This window comes from Chrysemys picta, chromosome 1 (genome assembly GCF_011386835.1).
Source record: "Chrysemys picta bellii isolate R12L10 chromosome 1, ASM1138683v2, whole genome shotgun sequence".
NCBI classification, from domain to species: Eukaryota; Metazoa; Chordata; order Testudines; family Emydidae; genus Chrysemys; species Chrysemys picta.
Window position 1 is genome coordinate 292,624,382 of NC_088791.1, and position 22,692 is coordinate 292,647,073.

Sequence of the window (22,692 nt, forward strand, 5' to 3'; positions counted from 1 at the left end):
TCTCGGCACCGGTCGTACTCGCGGCCAAGATCTTCTTCGCGGCACCGCTCTACGTCTCGGCACCGATATGATCGTCGGCACCGATCAACGTCGAGACGTAGTTCTCGGCACCGCTACGGTCGACGCTCGACGTCGAGGGGCCGCTCCCGGCACCGGGCATACTCCAGGTCCTCGTCGAGGTCCAGATCCGACTCCCGGCACCGACGAGGTCATCGGCACCGGTCGCGGTCCCGGCACCGATCGCCGGCACCGCGCAGAGATAGATCATCTCCGGACCGGCACCGTGCGGCACCGCAGCCCACGGGGATCGTTTCATCTCTCTCGGCACCGCCATGGCCGTCAAGATCGGTGTCTCGCTCCTCGGAGGACCTGTCGAGATCGGCATACCCCCCTCAAGGGCAAGCCGAGGAACGAAACTTGGGCCATTGGCAGGAGATGGCAGAGGACCACTCTCATGGACCATCTCACTGGTCGTTTTGGACCCCGTGGGCGTACCACCAGGAGCAAGGGGCTCCAATACCATCGACCTCTCGCTCGGGCCACTCGGTCAGAAGGGCCCCAGAATCCACCATCTCTCGGCCTCCGCCAGGAGGCATGGAGGCTTCCGTGTCCACGCCACCCGACACCATGGACCCAAGTGCAGGTGATGCTCCGGCCCAAGAGCAGGGGGATCAGGACCCCCCCTTGGATCCGGTACCACCGGAGGCATCCTCCTCCTCCTCTCCGGATGAGGCAGTGGCGGGCACTTCATGTACGGGTCCCCCTCCGATAGATCTTCGGGCTCACCAGGATCTCCTGCGTAGGATGGCCCGTAATATGGACCTGCAGGCGGAGGAGATAGTGGAGGTGCACGACCCGATCGTGAATATCCTTGGAGCGGATGCCCCATCGAGGGTGGCGTTACCCCTGATCCGCACGATCCAAACGAATGCGGATACGATATGGCAAACTCCTGCCTCTATTCCACCCACAGCGAGAGGGGTGGAAAGGAAATACTTTGTCCCGTCTAAGGACTATGGGTACCTGTATACCCACCCCCAACCGTGTTCACTGGTGGTGGAATCAGTGAATGCACGAGAGCGTCACGGCCAGCAGGCTGCAGCGCCTAAATCAAAAGAGGCTAAGAGGCTTGATCTGTTTGGCCGTAAGGTTTACTCAGCCGGAGGGCTACAACTTAGAGCGGCGAACCAACAGGCGCTACTGAGCCGCTACAATTTCAACTCCTGGAACTCTATGGGGAAGTTTAAGGAGTTGATTCCCCAAGAGTCCAGGGAAGAGTTTGGAGCCATGGTAGAGGAGGGCAAGAAGGTGGCTCGGACCTCCTTGCAGGCCTCCTTGGACATTGCAGACTCAGCTGCGAGGACCCTGGCTTCGGGTATCGCTATGCGCAGGATCTCCTGGCTTCAGGTTTCGGGTTTGCCTCCGGAGCTGCAGCAAACCCTACAAGATCTCCCCTTTGAGGGTCATGGATTGTTCTCAGATAAGACGGACTCTCGCCTGCAGAGCCTCAAGGACTCGAGAACAATCATGCGCTCCCTGGGGATGCATGTTGCGGGCCCTCAGCGCAGGCCATTTAGGCCGCAGCCTCAGCGCTTCTACCCCCCCCCCCCCCCGCCTCGTCAGAGACAGGACTCGGCCCGGAGGCGAGGGCGAGGTGGTAGAAGAAGGTGGACCGGCCCTCAACCCGGCCAGAACCAAGGGCCACCTAGACCACCTTCAGGCCCCAGGCAGAACTTTTGAAGGTGCGGTCGAGGACGGCGCCCCAGTCATCCCCCAGGATCCAGCCCCCTCCTTTCGGGATCGCCTCTCCCACTTCCACCATGCTTGGTCCCTTATAACTTCGGACCGTTGGGTCCTCCGCACGGTGGAGAGGGGATACGCTATCCAGTTTTCTTCAATCCCCCCCTCCTCCCCCCCTTCCCCGTCCCTCTTCAGGGACCCTTCTCACGAGCAACTTCTTATTCAGGAGGTTTCTACGCTCCTGGCCATGGGGGCCATAGAGGAGGTTCCGATAGAGTTAAGGGGCAGGGGATTTTATTCCCGTTACTTCCTGATCCCCAAGTCCAAAGGAGGTCTGCGACCCATCTTGGACTTGCGCGGACTCAACAGATTCGTAGTAAAGTTGAAGTTCCGCATGGTCTCTTTGGGGGCCATTATCCCTTCCCTCGATCCTGGAGACTGGTTCGCCGCCCTCGACATGAAAGACGCATACTTTCACATCTCAATTTACCCACCTCACAGACGCTTCCTGCGATTCGTGGTAAACGCGGTGCACTACCAATTTGCAGTCCTTCCCTTCGGCCTATCCTCGGCCCCACGGGTGTTCACGAAATGTATGGCTGTCGTGGCAGCGTACCTTCGTCGACAAGGGATACAGGTGTTCCCGTACCTAGACGACTGGCTGGTACGCGGTCGCACCAAAGAGCAAGTTCAAGCTCACGTCCACATAATAGTGCACACATTCAACGAGTTGGGCATCCTGCTCAACAAGGACAAATCCACTCTGGAACCTACCCAGAGAATAGAATTCATCGGCGCAGTCCTAGACTCCAGACGTGCACAAGCCATCCTGCCAGACAACCGCTTTTGTACCATCACGAGCCTCATTCAAGGGCTCAGGGCCTTCCCAACTACCACGGTGAGGTCGTGCCTCACCCTGCTGGGCCACATGGCTTCCTGCACGTACGTAACCAGGCATGCCAGACTTCGGCTTCGCCCACTCCAGACCTGGGTGTCATCGGTATACCGCCCACATCGGGACAGCCTGAACATGGTGGTCACGGTCCCGAACTCGGTCCTGACCTCCCTCACCTGGTGGCTAGATCACAGTGTGGTTTGCGAGGGGATGCCGTTTCACGCCCCACAACCCTCTCTGCACCTGGTCACAGACGCTTCATCTCTGGGTTGGGGCGCCCATCTCAACGAGCACCATACCCAGGGCCTGTGGACTGCACCCCAACTAGCCCTGCACATCAATGTTCGGGAACTGATGGCGGTGCGCCTGGCGTGCCAGGCATTTCTCAACCTCCTACGTGGCCGCTGTGTGTTAGTTCTCATCGACAACACCACGGCCATGTTTTACATCAACAAGCAAGGAGGAGCACGTTCGTCAATTCTATGCCAAGAGGCCATTCGCCTGTGGGACTTCTGCATCGCCCACTCAATCCACCTCACGGCATCGTTCCTCCCTGGAGTCCAGAACACTCTAGCGGATCGACTCAGCAGGTCCTTCCAGACGCACGAGTGGTCTATCCGTCCGGACATTATACATTCCATCTTCCAGAGGTGGGGGTTTCCCCAGATAGACCTGTTTGCATCCCGAGACAACAGGAAGTGCCACGTGTTCTGCTCCCTGCAAGGTCGAGCTCCGGGCTCCCTCTCGGATGCGTTTCTCCTTCCCTGGAAAGACCACCTGTTTTACGCCTTCCCTCCGTTTCCTCTGGTCCACAAGGTACTGCTCAAATTGCGCAGAGACCAGGCACAGGTAATTCTGGTCGCTCCAGCGTGGCCGAGACAACATTGGTACACCACGCTGTTGGAACTCTCGGTTCAGACACCGATCCCGCTTCCATTGTATCCGGATCTCATCACGCAGGACCACGGCCGGCTGCGTCACCCCGACCTGCAATCACTCCACCTCACGGCGTGGCTGCTCCATGGTTCACCCAGGCAGAGCAGCAATGCTCGCACTCTGTTCAACAGATTCTGCTGAGCAGTAGGAAGCCCTCAACACGCACCACGTACCTGGCCAAGTGGAAGCGGTTCTCCTGTTGGTGCGAACAACGAGCCACGTCCCCGTTGCAGGCACCTATTCCTCTCATTTTGGAATATCTCCTCTCCCTAAAGCAGCAGGGGTTGGCGATATCTTCAATTAGAGTTCACCTGGCCGCTATATCGGCCTTTCACCCAGGGGAACTCGCGTCTTCGGTATTCTCTAACCCGATGGTCGTTAGATTCCTCAAGGGCTTAGACCGGATGTACCCACAACAACGTCAGCCCGTTCCGACGTGGGACCTCAACCTGGTTCTCTCCAAGCTCACAGGTCCTCCATTCGAGCCACTGGCCACCTGTTCACTTCTGTACCTATCCTGGAAGACAGCCTTCCTCGTAGCCATCACCTCAGCAAGGCGCGTTTCTGAACTCAGGGCGCTTACGTCCGAGCCCCCTTACACAGTTTTCCATAAGGATAAAGTGCAGCTTCGTCCACATCCTGCCTTTCTCCCTAAGGTGGTTTCTCCATTTCATATCAACCAGGATATATTTCTCCCGGTCTTTCACCCTAAACCACATGCTACTCGCCAGGATCAACGTTTGCATTCCCTGGACGTGCGAAGGGCCCTGGCCTTCTATATTGACCGCACAAAGCACTTTAGAAAGACGACGCAACTCTTCGTCGCAGTGGCCGACCGAATGAAAGGCTCACCGGTCTCCTCACAACGCCTATCCTCCTGGATTACGGCTTGCATCCGGACTTGCTATGACCTGGCAGGTGTCTCAGCACCGCACCTCACCGCTCACTCCACGAGGGCCCAAGCCTCCTCGACTGCTTTCCTGGCACATGTTCCGATCCAGGACATTTGTAGAGCGGCGGTTTGGTCATCAGTCCACACGTTTACAGCTCACTATGCACTAGTGCAGCAGTCCAGGGACGATGCTGCCTTCGGATCAGCGGTTTTGCACACAGCAATGTCTCACTCCGACCCCACCACCTAAGTTGGGCTTGGGAGTCACCTAATGGAATGGATATGAGCAAGCACTCGAAGAAGAAAAGACGGTTACTCACCCTTGTAACTGTTGTTCTTCGAGATGTGTTGCTCATATCCATTCCAAACCCGCCCCCCGTCCCCACTGTCGGAGTAGCCGGCAAGAAGGAACTGAGGGGGCGCCGGGTCGGCTGGGGTATATATTCAGCGCCATGAAGGCGCCACTCTAGGGGGCTCCACAGCCGACCCGCCGGTGTTGCTAGGGTAAAAATCTTCCGACGATCGTGCACGCGGCGCGCACACACCTAATGGAATGGATATGAGCAACACATCTCGAAGAACAACAGTTACAACGGTGAGTAACCGTCTTTTCTCATCTGAAAAGTGACTTTTTGTAAAAATGGCATATTCTTGCTCTGTAAATCTGTTCCCCCTTTGTGTGTTTATAGTCATATCTGCTGACTTACTGACAATGTAAGTTTACTTCTGTTTTTGTAGGGGTAATACAGCTATGAGAGTTGGAGCTGGATTCTCTTCTGGCTCATGTATTATCAACAGAGTTGTTAAAGTTTTAATTAAAGGACCACATTTTTGCCTCTATTATATTATGCAATCTTGATGAAGTCTAACACAGATGTTCCACATATTTAAATGAGGGTATAATTTGAATAACATGGAGTTGCACAGGTATAACTAATAGCAGAATCTGGTCTGTATGAGAAGAAAAATATCCAGCTTGATTTTCAGAGCTGCAGGGTGAGTTTGCACTTAAGCAGTTAGAAAAGCCTTCTACTTTTACAGGAACTCCTCACTTAGTCGTCCCCGTTAACGTTGTTTCGATGTTAAGTTGCTGATCTATTAGGGAACATGCTCGTTTAAAGTTGTGAAATGCTCCCTTCTCATGTCGTTTGGCAGTCGCCTGTTTTGTCCACTGCTTGCAGGGAGAGCAGCCCGTTGCAGCTAGCTGGTGGGTGGTTGGAACAAGGGTGGACCAGCAGCTCCCCTAAGTTCCCTGTGCAGTAGCTGTCCCTCCCCCCACTAGTACGTGCTGCTCCTGCCCTCTGCCTTGGAGCTGCTCCCAAAGACTCCTGCTTGCTGTATGGGAGGGAGCGGGGAAAAGAGGGGCTAATGTCAGGGTATCTCCCCCTCCCCCCTGCTCCTGCACCCCGCTTACCCCATCTTCCATAGAGCAGGGGGGACATACAATGGAGGGAGGGAGCGTCTCAGGTCTCAGCAAGCTGATTTAATTAACAAGGCAGTGTACTTAAGCCTGGGGTCAGCTACTTAAAGGGGAAATGTGCATTTTTTTTCTCTCACACACAGGGTGTGTGTCTGTCTGCCCTCCCTCCTTTCCTGCTGCCTTGTAGAGTGTTGTGAGAGTTAACCCTTGAGGGGCTCAAGGGTTTATTTGCTAGTTTATTTAGCAGTAAGGCATTCCCTGGGAAATATCCCATCCTCTGACTCCTCCACCTCAACCAAGCTTTACAATCATCACTGTGTACCAGTATTAAATTGTTTGTTTAAAACTTATACTGTGTGTTTGTGTGTGTGTGTATATATATAATATATAATCTTTTGGGGAAAAAAATTTCCCTGGAACCTAACCCCCTCGTTTATATTAATTCTTATGGGGAAATTGGATTCACATAACATCATTTTGCTTGAAGTCGCATTTTCTAGGAACATAACTACAACGTTAAGTGAGGAGTTCCTGTACTTGCAAACTGAGCAGATTTTTTTTTTTTTTAAATCATGAAGACAATAAATGTGGTACCCCACAAACCAATTAATACATTTGTCAAAATAGAATTGCATTTCGAGTAAAAACCCAAGAACAGTTTTCAAAAAAGACATCAGAAATTAGTTCATTCTACTATTGTCAGGATTCTTTTTGTTCCTTATTGTCCTTAACTCTGCTGGCTTTAGATTTCTCCTGTGTCCCTTTGCTTCCTTTAGCCGTTTTCTAGAGTTCTTAGCTTCTATATGATCTATATTCATTACTAACAACTTCCACTTTCTTCTATTTTTTATACATTATTTTTTATTAGGAAAAATATTTTAAGCACTGGAACAGTGCTTACCAAGGGAGTTCCTGTTATTGGTGGTTTTAAAGAACAAACACCTGACAGGGATGATCTAGATGTACTTAATCCTGCCTCACTGTAAGGGGTTGGACTAGATGATTTCTTGAGGTCATTTCCAGCCCTACATTCTGTGGTTTCCTGATGAGCAGGGTGATTAAAATGTTAATTTAATCTGTATGATTGCATTTCAACATAAGGTATACTGAACAAGTTTGATTAAAAAACAACTTGTGTTGGATTTTTTTTTGGTATCTTTTGAACCTTTCAGTCCAAACTGCATTCATTCAAAACTATTTGAATTTTATAAAGGCAGTTTCTTCAAATATAATATCATATGGTGAGTAAAGGAGAGAGAACAATTGCAGTACAAATATGTGCATATTGGTTGAATTGAAGAGGCATTATCAACTTCAATGTTTTATGAAAATAGCACCTCATTTAACAGATCTGCTTTTTGTATATATTCTGTCTGCTTACCTTACTGACAGCCTTTTATTAGTTTTAACTCTTATTACCACTGCAGAACCAGTGAAATTATTAGAAAGTGAGTTTTGAAAGTGAGCTGAATTCTCTTTGACTTGCTTATCAACATAATTATTAACCAAAGTCCAGTTTCATTATCTTTATTACTAGTGATATGTAAAAGAAAAATAATAGCTTGACTTTCAGCATCCAGGTTGAGTTTGTTTATTATGTAAATATGTAAATATTTTCCTAGATTAAATTTGCATATTATAAACACACTGCATATGGGCAAATTGGAGAAAGTCCAGAGAAGAGCAGCAAAAATTATTAAAGGTCTAGAAAACATGACCTCTGAGGAAAGATTGAAAAAAATTGGGTTTGTTTAGTCTGGAGAAGACTGCGTGGGGGACATAAGTTTTCAAGTACATAAGAGATAGTTACAAGGAGGAGGGAGAAGAATTGTTCTTGTTAACCTCTGCAGATAGGACAAAGAGCAATGGATTTAAAACCACCCTTGCTGCAATTTAAGTTGGACATTAGGAAAAACTTCCTAACCATCAGGGTAGTTAAACACTGGAATAAATTGCCTAGGGAGAGTGTGGAATCTCTGTCATTGGAGATTTTTTGAGAGCAGATTAGACAAACACCTGTCAGGGATGTTCTAGATAATACTTAGTCCTGCCTTGAGCACAGGGGATTGGACTGGATGACCCCTTGAGGTCCCTTCCAGTTTACGATTTTATGCTTCTAAGAGACTGGAAAGGGAGTATAGGACTGGGAGCATGTAGGATAGATAGGATAAGTAGCCAAGAGGGGTAAACAGACTGAGCAAGGAGACTGGGTAAAGGGAGTTGTGGTGGGAGAGAGCAGAACTGGGACTTTCTGAGCAAGGATATTAGGACTAGGTGTGGGGAGTGGGGGAGATCGGGGCTTGAACAGTGAGCCTGGGGGGACTGGCTAGGCAAGGAGATTGGGACTGGGGTGATAAGCCGGAGGAGTGGAGACTGGGACAAGGAGTCTGAAGTGGGGAAGAGACAGGACTGGGTCTGGGACAGGTTGATGGGAATGAGGCAGAAGGGGATAAGCTTGTGGGGGATGGGCAAAATAGTCTGGGCCCCGTAAAGCACACTCCCTCCAGAGCCTGGAATAGCACCCCAAATTCCTGAATGTCACTCTTGTTCTGCTGTCATTGAATAGCTGAGAAGCCCACTGGCAAAGTGTGACTCATCTCTAATGCTGGTCCACAGAGGATGACCACCTACTACCAATATCAGTTACTCAGTTAGCTCAAGTAATAGAGGTTTGTGTGGCGGATCTAAATTTTCCAGCTCTGCTGATGACCTATGTGAACCCAATATGAATGCCACATGATGGAATTCCTGGGGTCTTTTTTTAGTTAGCTTTTTTAAAAACCTAGGAAGTTATATTACCCCCCTCCCCCACCACCCTACATTATGGGAATATTAGATTGCAAAATCAAGCAATCCAAACTTAGAAATGCCAGAGTTAAGTTTGTGTGCGCAACCTTAATTCAGCTGCCTTGTGCTTGTGTGTTACAGTGCCATCTTTAAATTACATACTGTTTTTTCCACAGGACCCTTGCTTGCCTCATTCAGTGCACAAGATGGATCTGTTCTGGGGATGAATCAAGATTGTATAGTGAAGGAGGCTATTGTCTATAGGACTCCTGTCTCATGTGTTCCAGAAGTTGGAAGGCATGCAGTGAATGAGGCAGGGGATTGCAGGAAGAGAAGGAATGGTCTCCGGGTTAAGGCAGTTGAATGCTACACTGGAAACTCCTTTTCCATCTGTAAAATTGGGATAGTTATATTCCCTCATCTTACTGTGTGTGTGTGTGTGTGTGTGTGTGTGTGTGTGTGTGTGTGTGTCTTAAATTCATTAGTGTTTGTAAAGCACTAAGATACTATAGTGATGAACATCAGAGAAGAGCCCATGAGAAAATGAATAATTCTGCCTTCAGAGCAGGGTTTGTAATAATAATATGTGGTAAATATAGAACAGGGGTTGGCAACCTTTCAGAAGTGCAGTGCCGAGTCTTCATTCATTCACTCTAATTTAAGGTTTCACGTGCCAGTAATACATTTTAATGTTCTTAGAAGGTCTCTTTATATAATCCTATAATATATAACTAAACTATTGTTGTATGTAAAGTAAATAAGGTTTTTAAAATGTTTAAGAAGTTTCATTTAAAATGAAATAAAATGCAGAGCCCCCCGGGCCAGTGGCCAGGACCCAGGCAGTGTGAGTGCCACTGAAAATCAGCTTGCGTGCCGCCTTCAGCACCTGTGCCATAGGTTCCCTACCCCTGATATAGAACAATGAAACTAAAACACAATATTAAATAGCTGCTAATTAAATGGACACTTTCCTGTGCACTAAATGAGGCCTAGTCCTGTGGCTAAAATAGTATGTGATCATGTAATTAAAGATATCCTAATGAATATGCAGCAGGAGGCAAAATTAAGGTTGTATGGGCAACTGTAATTTTGGCATTTCTTAACTTTTTTGTTTGTGACTTTACAACCTTAATAATCTTTTTAAACTTAGTTTTTGTGTACATTAAAGTATATCTGAGATGGTGGTACACCTCTACCCAGATATAACGCTGTCCTCGGGAGCTAAAAAATCTTACCACATTATAGGTGAAACTGCGTTATATCGAACTTGCTTTGATCCGCCAGATCCCCCCGGAGCACTGCTTTACCGCGTTACATACGAATTCATGTTATATTGGGTTGCGTTATATCGGGGTAGAGGTGTAATATATTTGAAGTCGGAGCAGTGGTTACCAAGGTAAATAACATCAAATTCCGCAGATCTTGGATTTTTGCAGAGTAGATGCCTGTATCGCAGCTTTGACCTTAATATTAAACTGCTGTGTGACTCTTATTTTAGTAAATATTTTAGCATCATTTGTATTGAAATCTGTATAGTGCATTCCCAAATAAAAAAATAAACCGATGTTAAAATGGAATTAAGTTTGAGATTGTGGTATGGTTACAGGCTAGCTCTCCCCTTTCTGGTCTCTGAGTACATACTCTCTGCTTTTACCTATCTTGGGATGGACTCTCATAATTTTTCCACTCCTAGACTGGGACATGTTGGATATCAATTGCTTACACCCTGCAGCTGTGACTGGTTTTCAGGCACCTGAGTTTCTTTCCTTTGGGAATCAGTGACCATCGAGATTGACCAAGAGCCTTCCTGAAACAGTATTTTTATTTAGCACTTGGAACAAAGCATTAGATGAGACTTTTTTCCCCCTAATCTTATGATTCAAAACAAACTGTTAGATAGTTTTTCCTCCTAAATTATTGGAGCAAAACAGAACCAATTTATATTCTCCGAACAAGGCCATTTCTCCTGGCATAATGGATCTTGAGGATAACAGTATGAAGCTTTACTTTAAATAGTCATTACACTTTTCAGTTCTAAGCAGCTTTCTCTATAATTAGAAAACCAGGATACTCTTTCTGGATCTTGTATTTCAAATTGTTTGTATGCTTGTTTTACAGATCACATTTCTAGGTTTTGCTGGAGAGACAGATGCTGCTCATATGCAGGTAATGTGTATATACAAAAAATGACTGTCTCCAGCACTTGAGTTATAACTGAGATATTTCATGGTTTTTGGTGTGGGAGCCCTAATACTTATTTTACTTCAAGAATATGCTGTGGAACATGCTTTTTAAAATAAATGGTCTGTTTTAAACATTGAAATTAACAGTTTTAATTTTTTTTATTTTCATATGACCGCCAGTGTTTTGTATTCATTTGGAATATAGAAGCCTGGAAAATCTTAAACCTCCATTTTTTTAAATTTTTTTTTTGTTTGGTTGGTTTTTTTTTTTTTGTTAATTTGAGTGCCAGCCTTGGGGTCTGTGCTTTTTGAAATACCCGTGGCCAGATCTTAAGATAGTCTTAGGAGAGTTAGATAAGCAGTTCTTGTTTTTAAAACAAGAGTGTAACAAAAGTATGATGACTATTTCATGCAACTATAAAAAATATTAGGGATTTAACCCTCTCTTGTGTGTGTTTAGTCTCAGGCCTGGTTTAACTTCAGAAGTGAGGATAAATCAGTGCTACTTTTTATGTGAACACTCTTGTAAACTATAGGTACAAGCTAAAATGATATCAGACAAGTTTAAAACAATGTAAGAAACTCCAGGCACAAAATTGTACTAAACTAAATCTGTTTAACAACTTACCTTTCATTAAATGCGTGCACATTCTGTGTTGACAAGCCCTTAAACTACTTTGTAGTTCTCTCTCTCCTAGTTCCAGATGTTATAGGTCATATATTAAACTACTTTGCAATTCATGCTTTCCTCCTTCCCAGCATGTTATAGGTCATATCAAAGTAGAACTTTTGACTACTGTGTAGTTAGAGTTTTACAAATAAGTGAGAAATATGATTTACTTGCAATTTGAAGTAGAGTGGTGTGAAATAAATCTTAGAAGTATCACTGAGCTGTTGATTTTATTAGTACATTGTGGTTAATTTTAAAATTATTTTGGTTTCAGGGTGTCAGTATTTGCATTTAAACATGTGCAATAAAGTGTAAAAGAAAATCAGGAGACATAAAACTTAGCTTGTACCTTTTAGACATTTTACTTTTTGTGTGTGTTCTTGTAATGGAAAATAATAAATGTCTTAGAAAACCATACCAAAGAGGCTGCTGATTAGGTCATGAACCTCAAAATGACTTATCCTCTCCATAGCTAATATAAATCACAAGGTGTATCGTGGAAGGTGTTAATCATTAAATATAGAGGCTTTCATAGTTAACGGTCCATTGGTAGGTAAAAACAAAAGGATAAATATTGTGAGTTAAATTATGCTTAGACTTGCATTCAGTGCCAAGTACACTAAGGGTGCTGTAAAAATAATCACTTTACAGATATTCTTCTAAGCACACAGGTCCAAACCTTGGGCTCTCTACTTGAGGTTGCACAAAGAATTCTGTTTACTAAGAGAAAGCTGGGTCCACTGTGTTCAATAATTTATAGTGGATTGAGCGTAATTTTAAAAATTTCTCAATGTTTATGCTGTATTAAAAAGTAAGTAATATAATATTAAACGCTCATTTTTTTTCAACATATTTATTTTAGGTAAACATAATTCCATGTTGACCAAAATCCTAGTTAATCATAAGCCTGAATTGATTATTTTTTTTTAAATATTCTGCTCAGATACAAGCCTGATAATGGTGAACCTACAGCATGTGGAGATTACCAGATGGAAACAGTTGTATGCAAATGTTCCCTCTGTGTGTTTACATACCTGCTGTGATGTTCTGTTGCTCTTTACTACTCCCAAGTCTCTCCTTGGTGCTTTTAAAAGTTTCCCTGAGTCTTGAGAGGCAGTGATATTATATTTCTTCTGGTAGAGGTATCTTGAGATTTGAATTAGAACACTGTTGTAAACTAGCCTTTTAAGCAGGATTTCAATTTGGTGTGGGAATATAATTGGAAAACTGAAGGGAAAGAGAGTGGTGATTTTCACAGACTTAGAGGCTGGCGATATTTATTTAACTTTCTAGTGCTCCAGATCAAAAAGTTTCCTTACCATTAACATATTAGTTTTATGCTTAGTGTGTGAATTTGTGTTTGAATTAGGAATTGGCTGCTGTTTCTGTAGAGCTCCCAGATGTTCTGAAATCACTCCATTTCTGTAGTCTAAATGAAAATGAAGTTATTTTTCTAAAGGATATAAATAAACCCATGGAAACCAGCGATGTCTCTAAACATCAGGTAAAATTCCTAATCCTTTTTATAAGGTACACGGAATATGAATGTGTTTTGCAGTTTCTTCATCTTTCAAATGTGTGTTACAAAGTAATCCTGGCAATAACCTGGCCAAGTATTGCTACTTTATTAATGCATTTTGCAGCTATATGTGTTATATAAGTGCTCTGGTATTTTTAGTGTTGTAGCTATGTTAGGCCCAGGATATTAGAGACACAAGGTGAGTAAAGTAATGTATCTTTTATTGGACCAATTTCTGTTGGTGAAAGACACACATCTTCGAGCTTACACAGAGTTTGCACAGAGCTCACCCAGCTTGTCTGATGGTATTTTTAATATTATTAATAGTGGTATAAATATTATACTGACTAAAGACATTCCTGCTGCAATTTATGAAATATTAAGAAATGCAAGGTACTTTATCATAGGTACTTTCCTCTCTCCTTCCTAGTTCTAGGAAGATACTCTGCTGTGGAAGCCATAAGCACTGAACTAGGCAACAGCAAATTTGTGCAGGAAAATGTGCTAGGAACCAGTCCCTGTGGGGCCCTTTCTCCCTTCCTCTTCACCATTCAAAAGTCTGAGTCTCGATGGCCAAGAGGAAAAAATTGGAGACATCCCCAAAGTGAACCACAGTTGGCTGTGTTGAACATGGCTGAGCATCAGCAGACTTGCCTGACAGTGAGCATGCAGTGAAAGCAGCTGAACTGCATGTTCAGCTGCCGTCTGCAAAATGCCTGTGTGCTCATCCAGTAGTCCACATATCTCTGCTCCCCACACCATAGTCCCTTTGTACTGCCATTTGGAAGGAAGATGAAACTGGCTGAGTGAGGCCTGGTCTACTCTACAGAGTTAGGTCGACGTAAGGCATCTTATTAGCCTAACTCTGTAAGTGTCTGCACTAAAACGTTGCTCCCGCCAATGTAAGTCACCCACTATGCTGACTTAATAACTCCACCTCTGAGAAGTATAGCGCTTAAGTCGATGTAGTTAGGTCGACGGCAGTGTCCTCCTAGTGAGATCGCACACCGCCGACAGAAGGAGCATAGGGTGGACATTAAAATTCAAATTAATTACTGAGGTGGCTGTTTGTTGACTTATGTCGACTAAATTTTGTGATGTAGATATGCCCTTATTCTTCTTGGATATAGTGCTATTCTTCTGTCAAACAACAGGGGAGAGAAGTTACAGGATAGGTTAGGTGCTCCCAACACTTGATACTTCCCATTTCCTCTCCAAATGTCAGTAAAGATAGCTAGAATTTGTTAAAACTGTTTTGACTAATAATGTATAATGAAGTAATTGTATTACTTGCAGGAGTAAAACTACTTAGAACAAACCAGAAGTTTGTTTTTTTTCTCTTTTGTTTTGTTTTTTGTTTTTGTTTAGTGTAGCGATTTATTCATGCTAAAGAATTCCTATATTCAGAATGTACTTAGAGCAGGGGTCGGCAACCTTTCAGAAGTGGTGTGCCGAGTCTTCATTTATTCACTTTAATTTAAGGTTTCGCGTGCCGGTAATACATGTTAACGTCTTTTAGAAGGTCTGTCTCTATAAGTCTGGGGGTTGTGTGGAGGTGCAGGGCACAAGGCTGGGTGTTGGGGGCAACTCGAGGTCAGGGCAGAGGGCTGGGGTGTGTGTGGAGGTGCAGGGCACAAGGCTGGGTGTTGGGGGCAACTCGAGGTCAGGGCAGAGGGCTGGGGTGTGTGTGGAGGTGCAGGGCACAAGGCTGGGTGTTGGGGGCGACTCGAGGTCAGGGCAGAGGGCTGGGGTGTGTGTGGAGGTGCAGGGCAGAAGGCTGGGTGTTGGGAGGAGGTGCAGGAGGCTGGGTGTGGGGGGGTTCAGGACAGAGGGCTGGGTGTGTGTGGAGATGCAGGACAGAGGGCTGGGTGTTGGGGGTGACTCGAGGTCAGGGCAGAGGGCTGGGGGTGTGTGGAGGTGCAGGGCAGAAGGCTGGGTGTTGGGGGGGGGGAGGTCAGGGCAGAGGGCTGGGGTATGTGTGGAGGTGCAGGGCAGAAGGCTGGGTGTTGGGGGGAGGTCAGGGCAGAGGGCTGGGGTGTGTGGAGGTGCAGAGCAGAGGGCTGGGTGTTGGGGGGAGGTCAGGGCAGAGGGCTGGGGTGTGTGTGGAGGTGCAAGGCAGAAGGCTGGGGTGCTCAGCTCGTGGGGGGGCTCCCAGCCCCCTGCCCTGAGCGGCTCATGGCAGGGGGCTGGGAGGGATATGCCCTGTTCCACCCCCTTCCCCCAGGCCCGTCCCTACCTCTCTCTGCCTCCTCTATGGAGCAGGGAGCACGCTGCCGCTCGGCTCTGCTCCGCTCCCCCTCCCCCTCGCAAGGGCTGTCGCCGGCAGGGATAGGGAGGGGGAGGAGGAGGGGCAGGAAAGCACCACGCTGGGGGAAGCTTGGCTGCCGCAGGACCAAGCTTCTGCCTCCTGCCCCCGTAGGGGAGACCGGTGGGCGGGGGGGCTGTGTGGGGCAGGGGGCCGGGACCCCCCCCCCACCGCTCTCCCCTGTGGGGGCAGGAGGCAGAAGCTTGGTCCTGCAGCAGCCAAGCTTCCCTCTTCCCCCAGCATGGCGCTTTCCGGCCCCTCCTCCTCCTCCTCTCACCGGGCAGGCAGCGTGCCACTCAAAATCGGCTCGCGTGCCGTAGGTTGCCGACCCCTGACTTAGAGGATAAGAGTGGCCTCTAAACCGTCTCCAAACTTGGCTCTAGTGATGTTGGATAAATCACTTAACCTCTTTACCTCACTCTCCTCATCTGTAAAATGGAGTTTTCTTTGTAATATGCATTGAAGACTTAAATTATTGTTATACCGTTTAAATTACAGTAGTATTAACAAATGTCTTTAGTGGCAATTTCACTACAGTTTATGTCCTTGACCTGTGCTCTTGTTGTTCTTGCCATTTTAAATGATTCCAAGTTTACATTATAGATGAAAGTGTGTTATTGAGAACACTGTTTTGTTTTCTTGTTTTTCTTTCTCAAGAATCACCTTTCTGGAGTGCTTTGTGTGATGAGATTGTCTCCTTCGTTCCCAAGGATCAAAGTTGATTCTGTATTTACCTTACTGAGTAAATATGCTACTGGTGTAAGATATACAATGGAAGTATACTCATTACAGAAACATGAAACAGAGATGTCCCATGCAGAGGATGATGACACTAATCAGTCGGTGTCTTCAATTGAGGATGATTTTGTCACTGCTTTTGAGCATTTAGATGAGGATGAACCTTCAAAGATACAAAATGCTGGTTAGTTTTCATGCCCCGTTGAAATAGATTGCAGAGCTCGTTTGTTGCAATTTAGGCTAAAGAGAGATTTTTATGCTGTGGTAAACTACATGAAACCCATATCGAATTATTTTTTGCCAGTTGCCATCATACAAGACCCCTTTAATTTAAAAAAAAAAAAAAATGAGATTTCACCATTCTTTCCACATCAGCATGCATGTGACATAAAGCAAAGATTTTGACTCAGTGTCAGATCCAGAAAAAGTAGAATCTGTGATATGAAGGCGAGAGCTCTTAGTCCCATTCACTTCACACTCCTCATCAGTACCCAGCCTGGGCTGGGGAAGCTAATGATCCAACCAGTGGACCAAATTCCGTGAAGAATCCTGGCCATGCGCCACCTAAGGCACATTGCGCATATGCTAAGAAGAAGGGCAGAACTTCCCCTGCAGTAGTAGGGGAACTATCATTGACAAAATAAAGTGTTTATGGAATACTTTATTCTTTAAAAATTTCTCTAGTCTTAAAAGACCCTCTAAGCTATTGTAATAATTACAAATCTAGATATTGCTATCAAAATCAAGTACCCAGTTTGCTATTTTAGTCTCTTTTGTTTTTAAAGTATTTTCTTTTTCTTTTTAGGTACAACCTATACTACTAAGAATCACCGGGATGCTGCTTCACAGACCATCCCTGCTCATTGTTTAGAAGCTATTGACTCAAAGATCATTGTGAGCTCTGGGCGTCGAAAATCATCTGCCAAATCTTCTGCTTCTCTGATAAATATCTTGGGACTTAAAGAACTGTCTTCATCTGTAAAGAATTCAGTCACAACCTCTATTTCTGATCCTTGGATACAGAGGAGTTTTTACAAGCCATGTAATTCCTCTGATCAACATGTTAATGTTTTGCATAAAACATTGTTTTCTTCCTCTCCTGCTGAATCATCTGAGTCAGATTGCTCCAGCCCTAGCCCTGTTATCTTCTTAGATGAGGAAGGGTATCAAAAAAGCTTGAAGGCAAAACTTCAGCTACCAAAAATTCCAGTAGTGAAAGATGGTATAGAGGACTCAGACTCAGAAGTAAGTGAATTTTTTGATAGTTTTGATCAGTTTGATGAACTGGAACAGACTCTGGAAAGTACTTGTAAACTTATAAGGGATCCCATCCTTGGTAATCCACCCCAGAAGAGAAAGCTTGCCCTTGAACAATTGTATTCTAAAACTACTACTATGAATCCTCAAAAATTCAAGTTTGATCGTCCCACTCTTCCAGCCAATGTAAGGAAGCCAACTCCTCGTAAACCAGAATCGCCCTATAGCAGCCTCTTTGATGTTCCAGACTCCCCTCGGCCAGTGAAAACAGGAGAAGACAATGGAAGTTTGTTCAGCCCTATAAGATCATCAGCTTTCAGCCCACTAGGGAGCTGTGCTTCAACTGAATGTCTTTGTCGGATGGATATCTATGGAGATGGGCTTAATCAAAATCATGATGCACTTTATAATGAATATTCAGATTATGCAAACAGTGTTTCATTTGAAATACTGGGTTCTGTTTTTCATTCTCCGTCTACATCACTACAGAAACATGCTGAAAACATTTCCAGCCTTAATAGGATTGTCTCAAAAGAGGGAAAAGGTCAAAACGCAGAACTCCAGAGGAAAACTTCTGACAAGGAGCCAGATAAGAAAATTAAATCTAAACACAAATCACTAATGATTAAAGACAGCGTACAAAAATTTGCAACAGAACTGGTTGAAAAAAGTTTTGGTAGTGCATTTAAAGACTTACAAAAAGGAGTTTCTTCATGCACCAATGCACTGTGTCACTTGGCTGCTAGATTGACTTCTTCAGTCTTTCAAATGGCTTTTTATGAGATAGGAAGGCGGCGAGCCTTGTCACTGAAGGAACGTGCCATTAATGGACTAGCAAGCTTTATGGTCAGTGAAGCTATAACAAGTGCTTTAAAAGAAATGCGATACGTAAAGAAACAAATATTTACTAACACAGTTGCAAGATTTGCAGCAGACCTCACTGAGGAACTTATTTTTGAGGGAATCATGGAAGTCTGCCAGTTTTCACATCCATCAACACCAACGACTGCACAGGACTGGCCCTTTGATTATGAAGACAAAGTAGTGAGATCATATGCCAAAGATTTGTCTGAATCTGTCATTCAGGAAGCTTTCATTGAATTGTCCCAGGTTGATGTTACCTTCACAACGAAAGCAGCAATTAGTGTTTCCATGGACAACATAAAATATGTAAGTGCAGAAAGTACATTGCAGTCAACACAGACTACCACTACTTTTCCTAATTTTCATGATAATGCACTTTTAGCATTGAATCCAATACAAGAAACTGGAAAAGAATATACTGTACAACAAGCCTTGTTTTGTACTTCTGGTGTTGTAAGTTCAATACCAGTGCCCTTAGCTGGAACAGCACTTTGTCAACATCAGACTTCATCTGATGTTTATAAGGCAAAAGTATGGACTTGTCCGACAGCAGATGGCAGTCTGAAAATGTACAAAGACGCTACACAGCCATATTTTACAACAAAAAAGAGAGAAGAGGAAGTGGCTTCTCTTAGAAATATTTACCTGACTGCAGATCACAGTGAAAGTAGTGCGCAATGTTTTTTTAACCAGAATGATTTCAAACAAACAAACAATCCTGGAGTGAATAATATTTCAGATTTAACAACTGGGCCAACAAGCATCAACAGTTTCTCTGGAACAATGGTAGATATGATAGTAAATGAGGCGTATGAAGCAATAACCTCATCCGGGGTTACCAAAACAGTGGAGGAATATACAGATTTTGTAACTAGAAAAACACCTCGTTGTCAGTGTGTTGGTGGAGATATCCCTAAGAATACTTTTGCTGATCATTTGTCCAAGTATATTGTAAAACATTCTGTAGATGAAACTAAATCAATATTCTCTCACACACACGAGACTGTAGAATGTAATGGAGGCTTACAGATAAACACAGATAACTGTAAAAAAGAACTGCGTAGTGCAGTAAAGAAACAAGAATCTGAGAAACACAGATTTGTTCCTATAATTGTGGAACCGCAACAGCTGCCTCTGAATAACCCACCTAATTTTCTTGTTACGTCAGTTGACTCTGCTCAGTGTTTACTTTCAGTGCCTAAAGATTGTGTTCAGGAACATAAAGGAAATGAAGTACGTAGGTTTTCTTCAAGCACTCCACCGCCTTGTCCTACTGAGACTCTCGCTAGGTGTAATGTAGAAGAGTTTACTGATTCAGGAAGCTGTTCAATAAAATCCCAAAGTAAACTATTGAAAAAACATGATATGCAAGAAACAACGCTAGCTCCTTCAGCTTTTGGGCAGGAGAGCTGTTTTCTACGTGCAAGTAACCTTTCTTTGGTGATGTTTGGCTGTGAAGATTCTTTGCAGATGGAAGATAAATCAAGCATTAGAGATGGAAATGTCTGTGCAGTACCTGGTACACCACCACCAACTCCTTTAGTACCATCTCAGACTAGTTCTGAATGGAACCTAAGGAAGCTAACCAAGAAACTCAAGGGAGAATTAGCAAAGGAGTTTGCACCTGCGACACCACCTTCTACACCTTATAACTCATCTGCTGCTGCCTTGTCTGCAACTGAACATAACTCCTTGGAAAAGGAAGAGTTTATGCTGAAACTCATGCGATCACTTTCTGAAGAAGTTGAAAGCAGTGAAGACGAAGAACACTCTGAAATGCTTGTGGAGAAAACTGAACATTCAGAGAAAACTGTACAGTATGCTGATCATTTAGCTGGTCATATCATTTCTATGGCAACTGAAATGGCTGCTTCCCATTTAGATGATAAAACAATTAAAAGAGAATCTGACAAACACTGCCAATTAAATGCACAAAACAAAATATGTGGGTATACTGCCTTTATAAATATCCCAGAAGAAACTTTACATTCGTTGTGGAATTATGCAGGTGATATGGCTGGAAAGGTTATCAGTGAGGCTAAGAAGATGATAAAATCAAGGCATTGCAAGCTGCTGAGGTTGAAGCGGGTTAACTGTCATGTAGATTGTCTTTCTCTCAGAAAAGATGATAGAGACTGTAGGTCAAAAGAGAGGTGGTGTCCAGTAGTAAACCAGTGGTCCAGAGAGGTAGATTCATCCGTACTTTCTTTACCTCAGAATTTAGGAACAACCGGTCTGACTTACAGGTATCCAAGCTGTGAGAGCGTGACCGATGAATATGCAGATCACATCATTCGAGTTCTGAAAAGGGAAGGTGGCAACAGTGAGTTAATAATGGATCAGTATGCTAGTAGACTTGCTTATAGATCTATAAAATCAGGCCTACAACAAGCTGCCAGGAAAATCAAACTGACATACAACAGAAGAATATTTCCTGTACAGAACACACAGGTAAATGGTAGGCTTGAGCTGTTCAAAATATTGAACAAAGATATGGATACAAAATGGCAAATGAAAAGTGGTGTTCATAGGTGTGGAGGCCAAGCCTGTGAAATAAACAAAGTACACAGAACTGAAGGTACAGAATTGTTACATTTTTCTGAATCCCTTGCTCATCGTATAACATGTGATGTCAGAAGAAAACTGAAAATGTCAGCAGTTTGCTTGCCAAAATCCTTAACAGATTCCTGTCTGTATAGAAAATCTAAATTTGATGAAGCCACAGGGGACCGCCTTAAAACAACACTTTCTAAAACAGTTCTTCCTTTCTCACAAAAACATAAACTGTATCATAGCACAGGCAATTTAAATGAATATGGCTACCGAGAAGGCATCATTCAAGCTATAGAAGAGTATGCTAGAAAAGTAGTGGATGACACCTTAGAAATGAGTTTGGAGTCTGCTGTTCTCCAAGCTGCTGAAAACAGGAAAAATGGGGATAGATTCACTTACACAGAAAAGTTGTCTCCATTTTCTGGAACGGCCTGCAGATACTGTAGTATGAAGGAATATCAGTATTGTACTGGAAGTTCATCTCCACATCTGCCTGGACAAGAACCCCTCCCTAGAATCAGGCAGATCCCCAATTCAGGGTTGGGTGGTGTCTGTCAAAAATCAAGAATTTTTCACCTTGATATTCCCAAAATTCACATTGACATGGAACAGAAGACAGTATTTTCTGAGAAGGTGGTTGGTGCAGCTATTGAGAAAGCAGAGAGAGAGCTGAGCAACACAAGTCTGACAGCTGATAGTGGTATTGGACATGGTGGAGTCAGCTTTGCTGAAAGCCTTACTACAGAAATAATGACTTCAGCTATGACTAATATTGGTCAGGCTGTTAACATAAGGTAACATTACATTCTCTCCCTCTTATTCTCTTGCTATTGTTACCAGAAAATGGCACCCACTTTGCTTAATTTATTAATCTGAAAATTTATATGGTCAGAAGCACTTTTTGCCACAATTACGTTCTGAAAATACAATTTTAAATTATAAAGTTTACTTTGGAACCTCCTGCTGGTAGCCTCCAGGCTGTTTGGAATTTTTTATTAATAATAATAATGATCTTGTCAGTTACAGGAGCTCAATGTCAGTGCAAACTAGTTTCTAGCCTACTTTAGAATGTACTTATGCTCTGATGGGTGACTCTGGTAAATGGGATTCCGTGACTTTTTTTTTTCTCTAACATCCTGATCAGAATGTTTTATCAGTGATATAAATTACTGGAATTTAGTTGACAATTCAGTTGATCTGTGCGCCACAGTATAATCCAATTCTGTCTATAGCTGCATTAGCTGTAAAGTACTGACTTACAGAATCTGTGACATGCAATGTACGCCAAGGCTTGGTCTACACTAAACCCCCAAATCGAACTAAGGTACGCAACTTCAGCTACGTGAATAACGTAGCTGAAGTTCGAAGTACCTTAGTTCGAACTTACCTCGGTCCACACGCGGCAGGCAGGCTCCCCCGTCGACTCCGCGGTACTCCTCTCGTCTAGCTGGAGTACCGCAGTCGACGGCGAGCACTTCCTGGTTCGACTTATCGCGTCCAGACAAGACGCGATAAGTCGAACCCAGAACTTCGATTGCCAGCCGCCGAATTAGCGGCTGGGTGTAGACATATCCCAAGAGCAAACGTATTACATTAAGTAGGTGTTTAAATAGTCTATTTTGATTGTAATTGCACTTTAACACTGTCTCAATTTCTGGAAGAAAAAAATTGTGTATATATGAAATATTAAATAAGAATGATTTTATTTTTATATATGATTTTTGTTGATAAAGGATTATTAAAGCAGACTAGAAACTGGTTTGCAGGCTCCTTCTACATTATTGATAAGGACTAATGTATTACAAGTCCTTAAACTATACCATATTTTTTAGGTATATTGAAAGAAATGAATGTCTTTAAATATCTTGATAGAAGATGGCACCAAATGTGGTTGAATTAGTAAATGAGAAGGTACATTAACATCTAGTTCTTA

At 44.2% G+C, this 22,692-nt stretch overlaps 1 protein-coding gene across 11 annotated transcripts in view; it reads left to right on the forward strand.

The window, feature by feature from the left end:
• Positions 1–22,692, forward strand: part of AKAP11 (A-kinase anchoring protein 11) — a 65,881-nt gene that overhangs the window by 20,971 nt on the left and 22,218 nt on the right. For 9 of the 11 annotated variants that reach the window (XR_010597780.1, XR_010597781.1, XM_065581172.1 and 6 more), the window contains 4 exons: positions 10,789–10,836; positions 12,893–13,027; positions 16,005–16,269; positions 16,891–21,553. Coding sequence is in view for 9 of the 11 variants with exons in the window: in XM_065581172.1 (XP_065437244.1) it covers positions 10,789–10,836; positions 12,893–13,027; positions 16,005–16,269; positions 16,891–21,553 (5,111 nt within the window). In the remaining 2 variants the exon portion in view is untranslated. Of the gene's footprint in view, positions 1–10,788; positions 10,837–12,892; positions 13,028–16,004; positions 16,270–16,890; positions 22,463–22,692 lie in introns of those variants that run through there. The other 2 variants (XM_065581181.1, XM_065581176.1) reach the window with 2 other exon arrangements.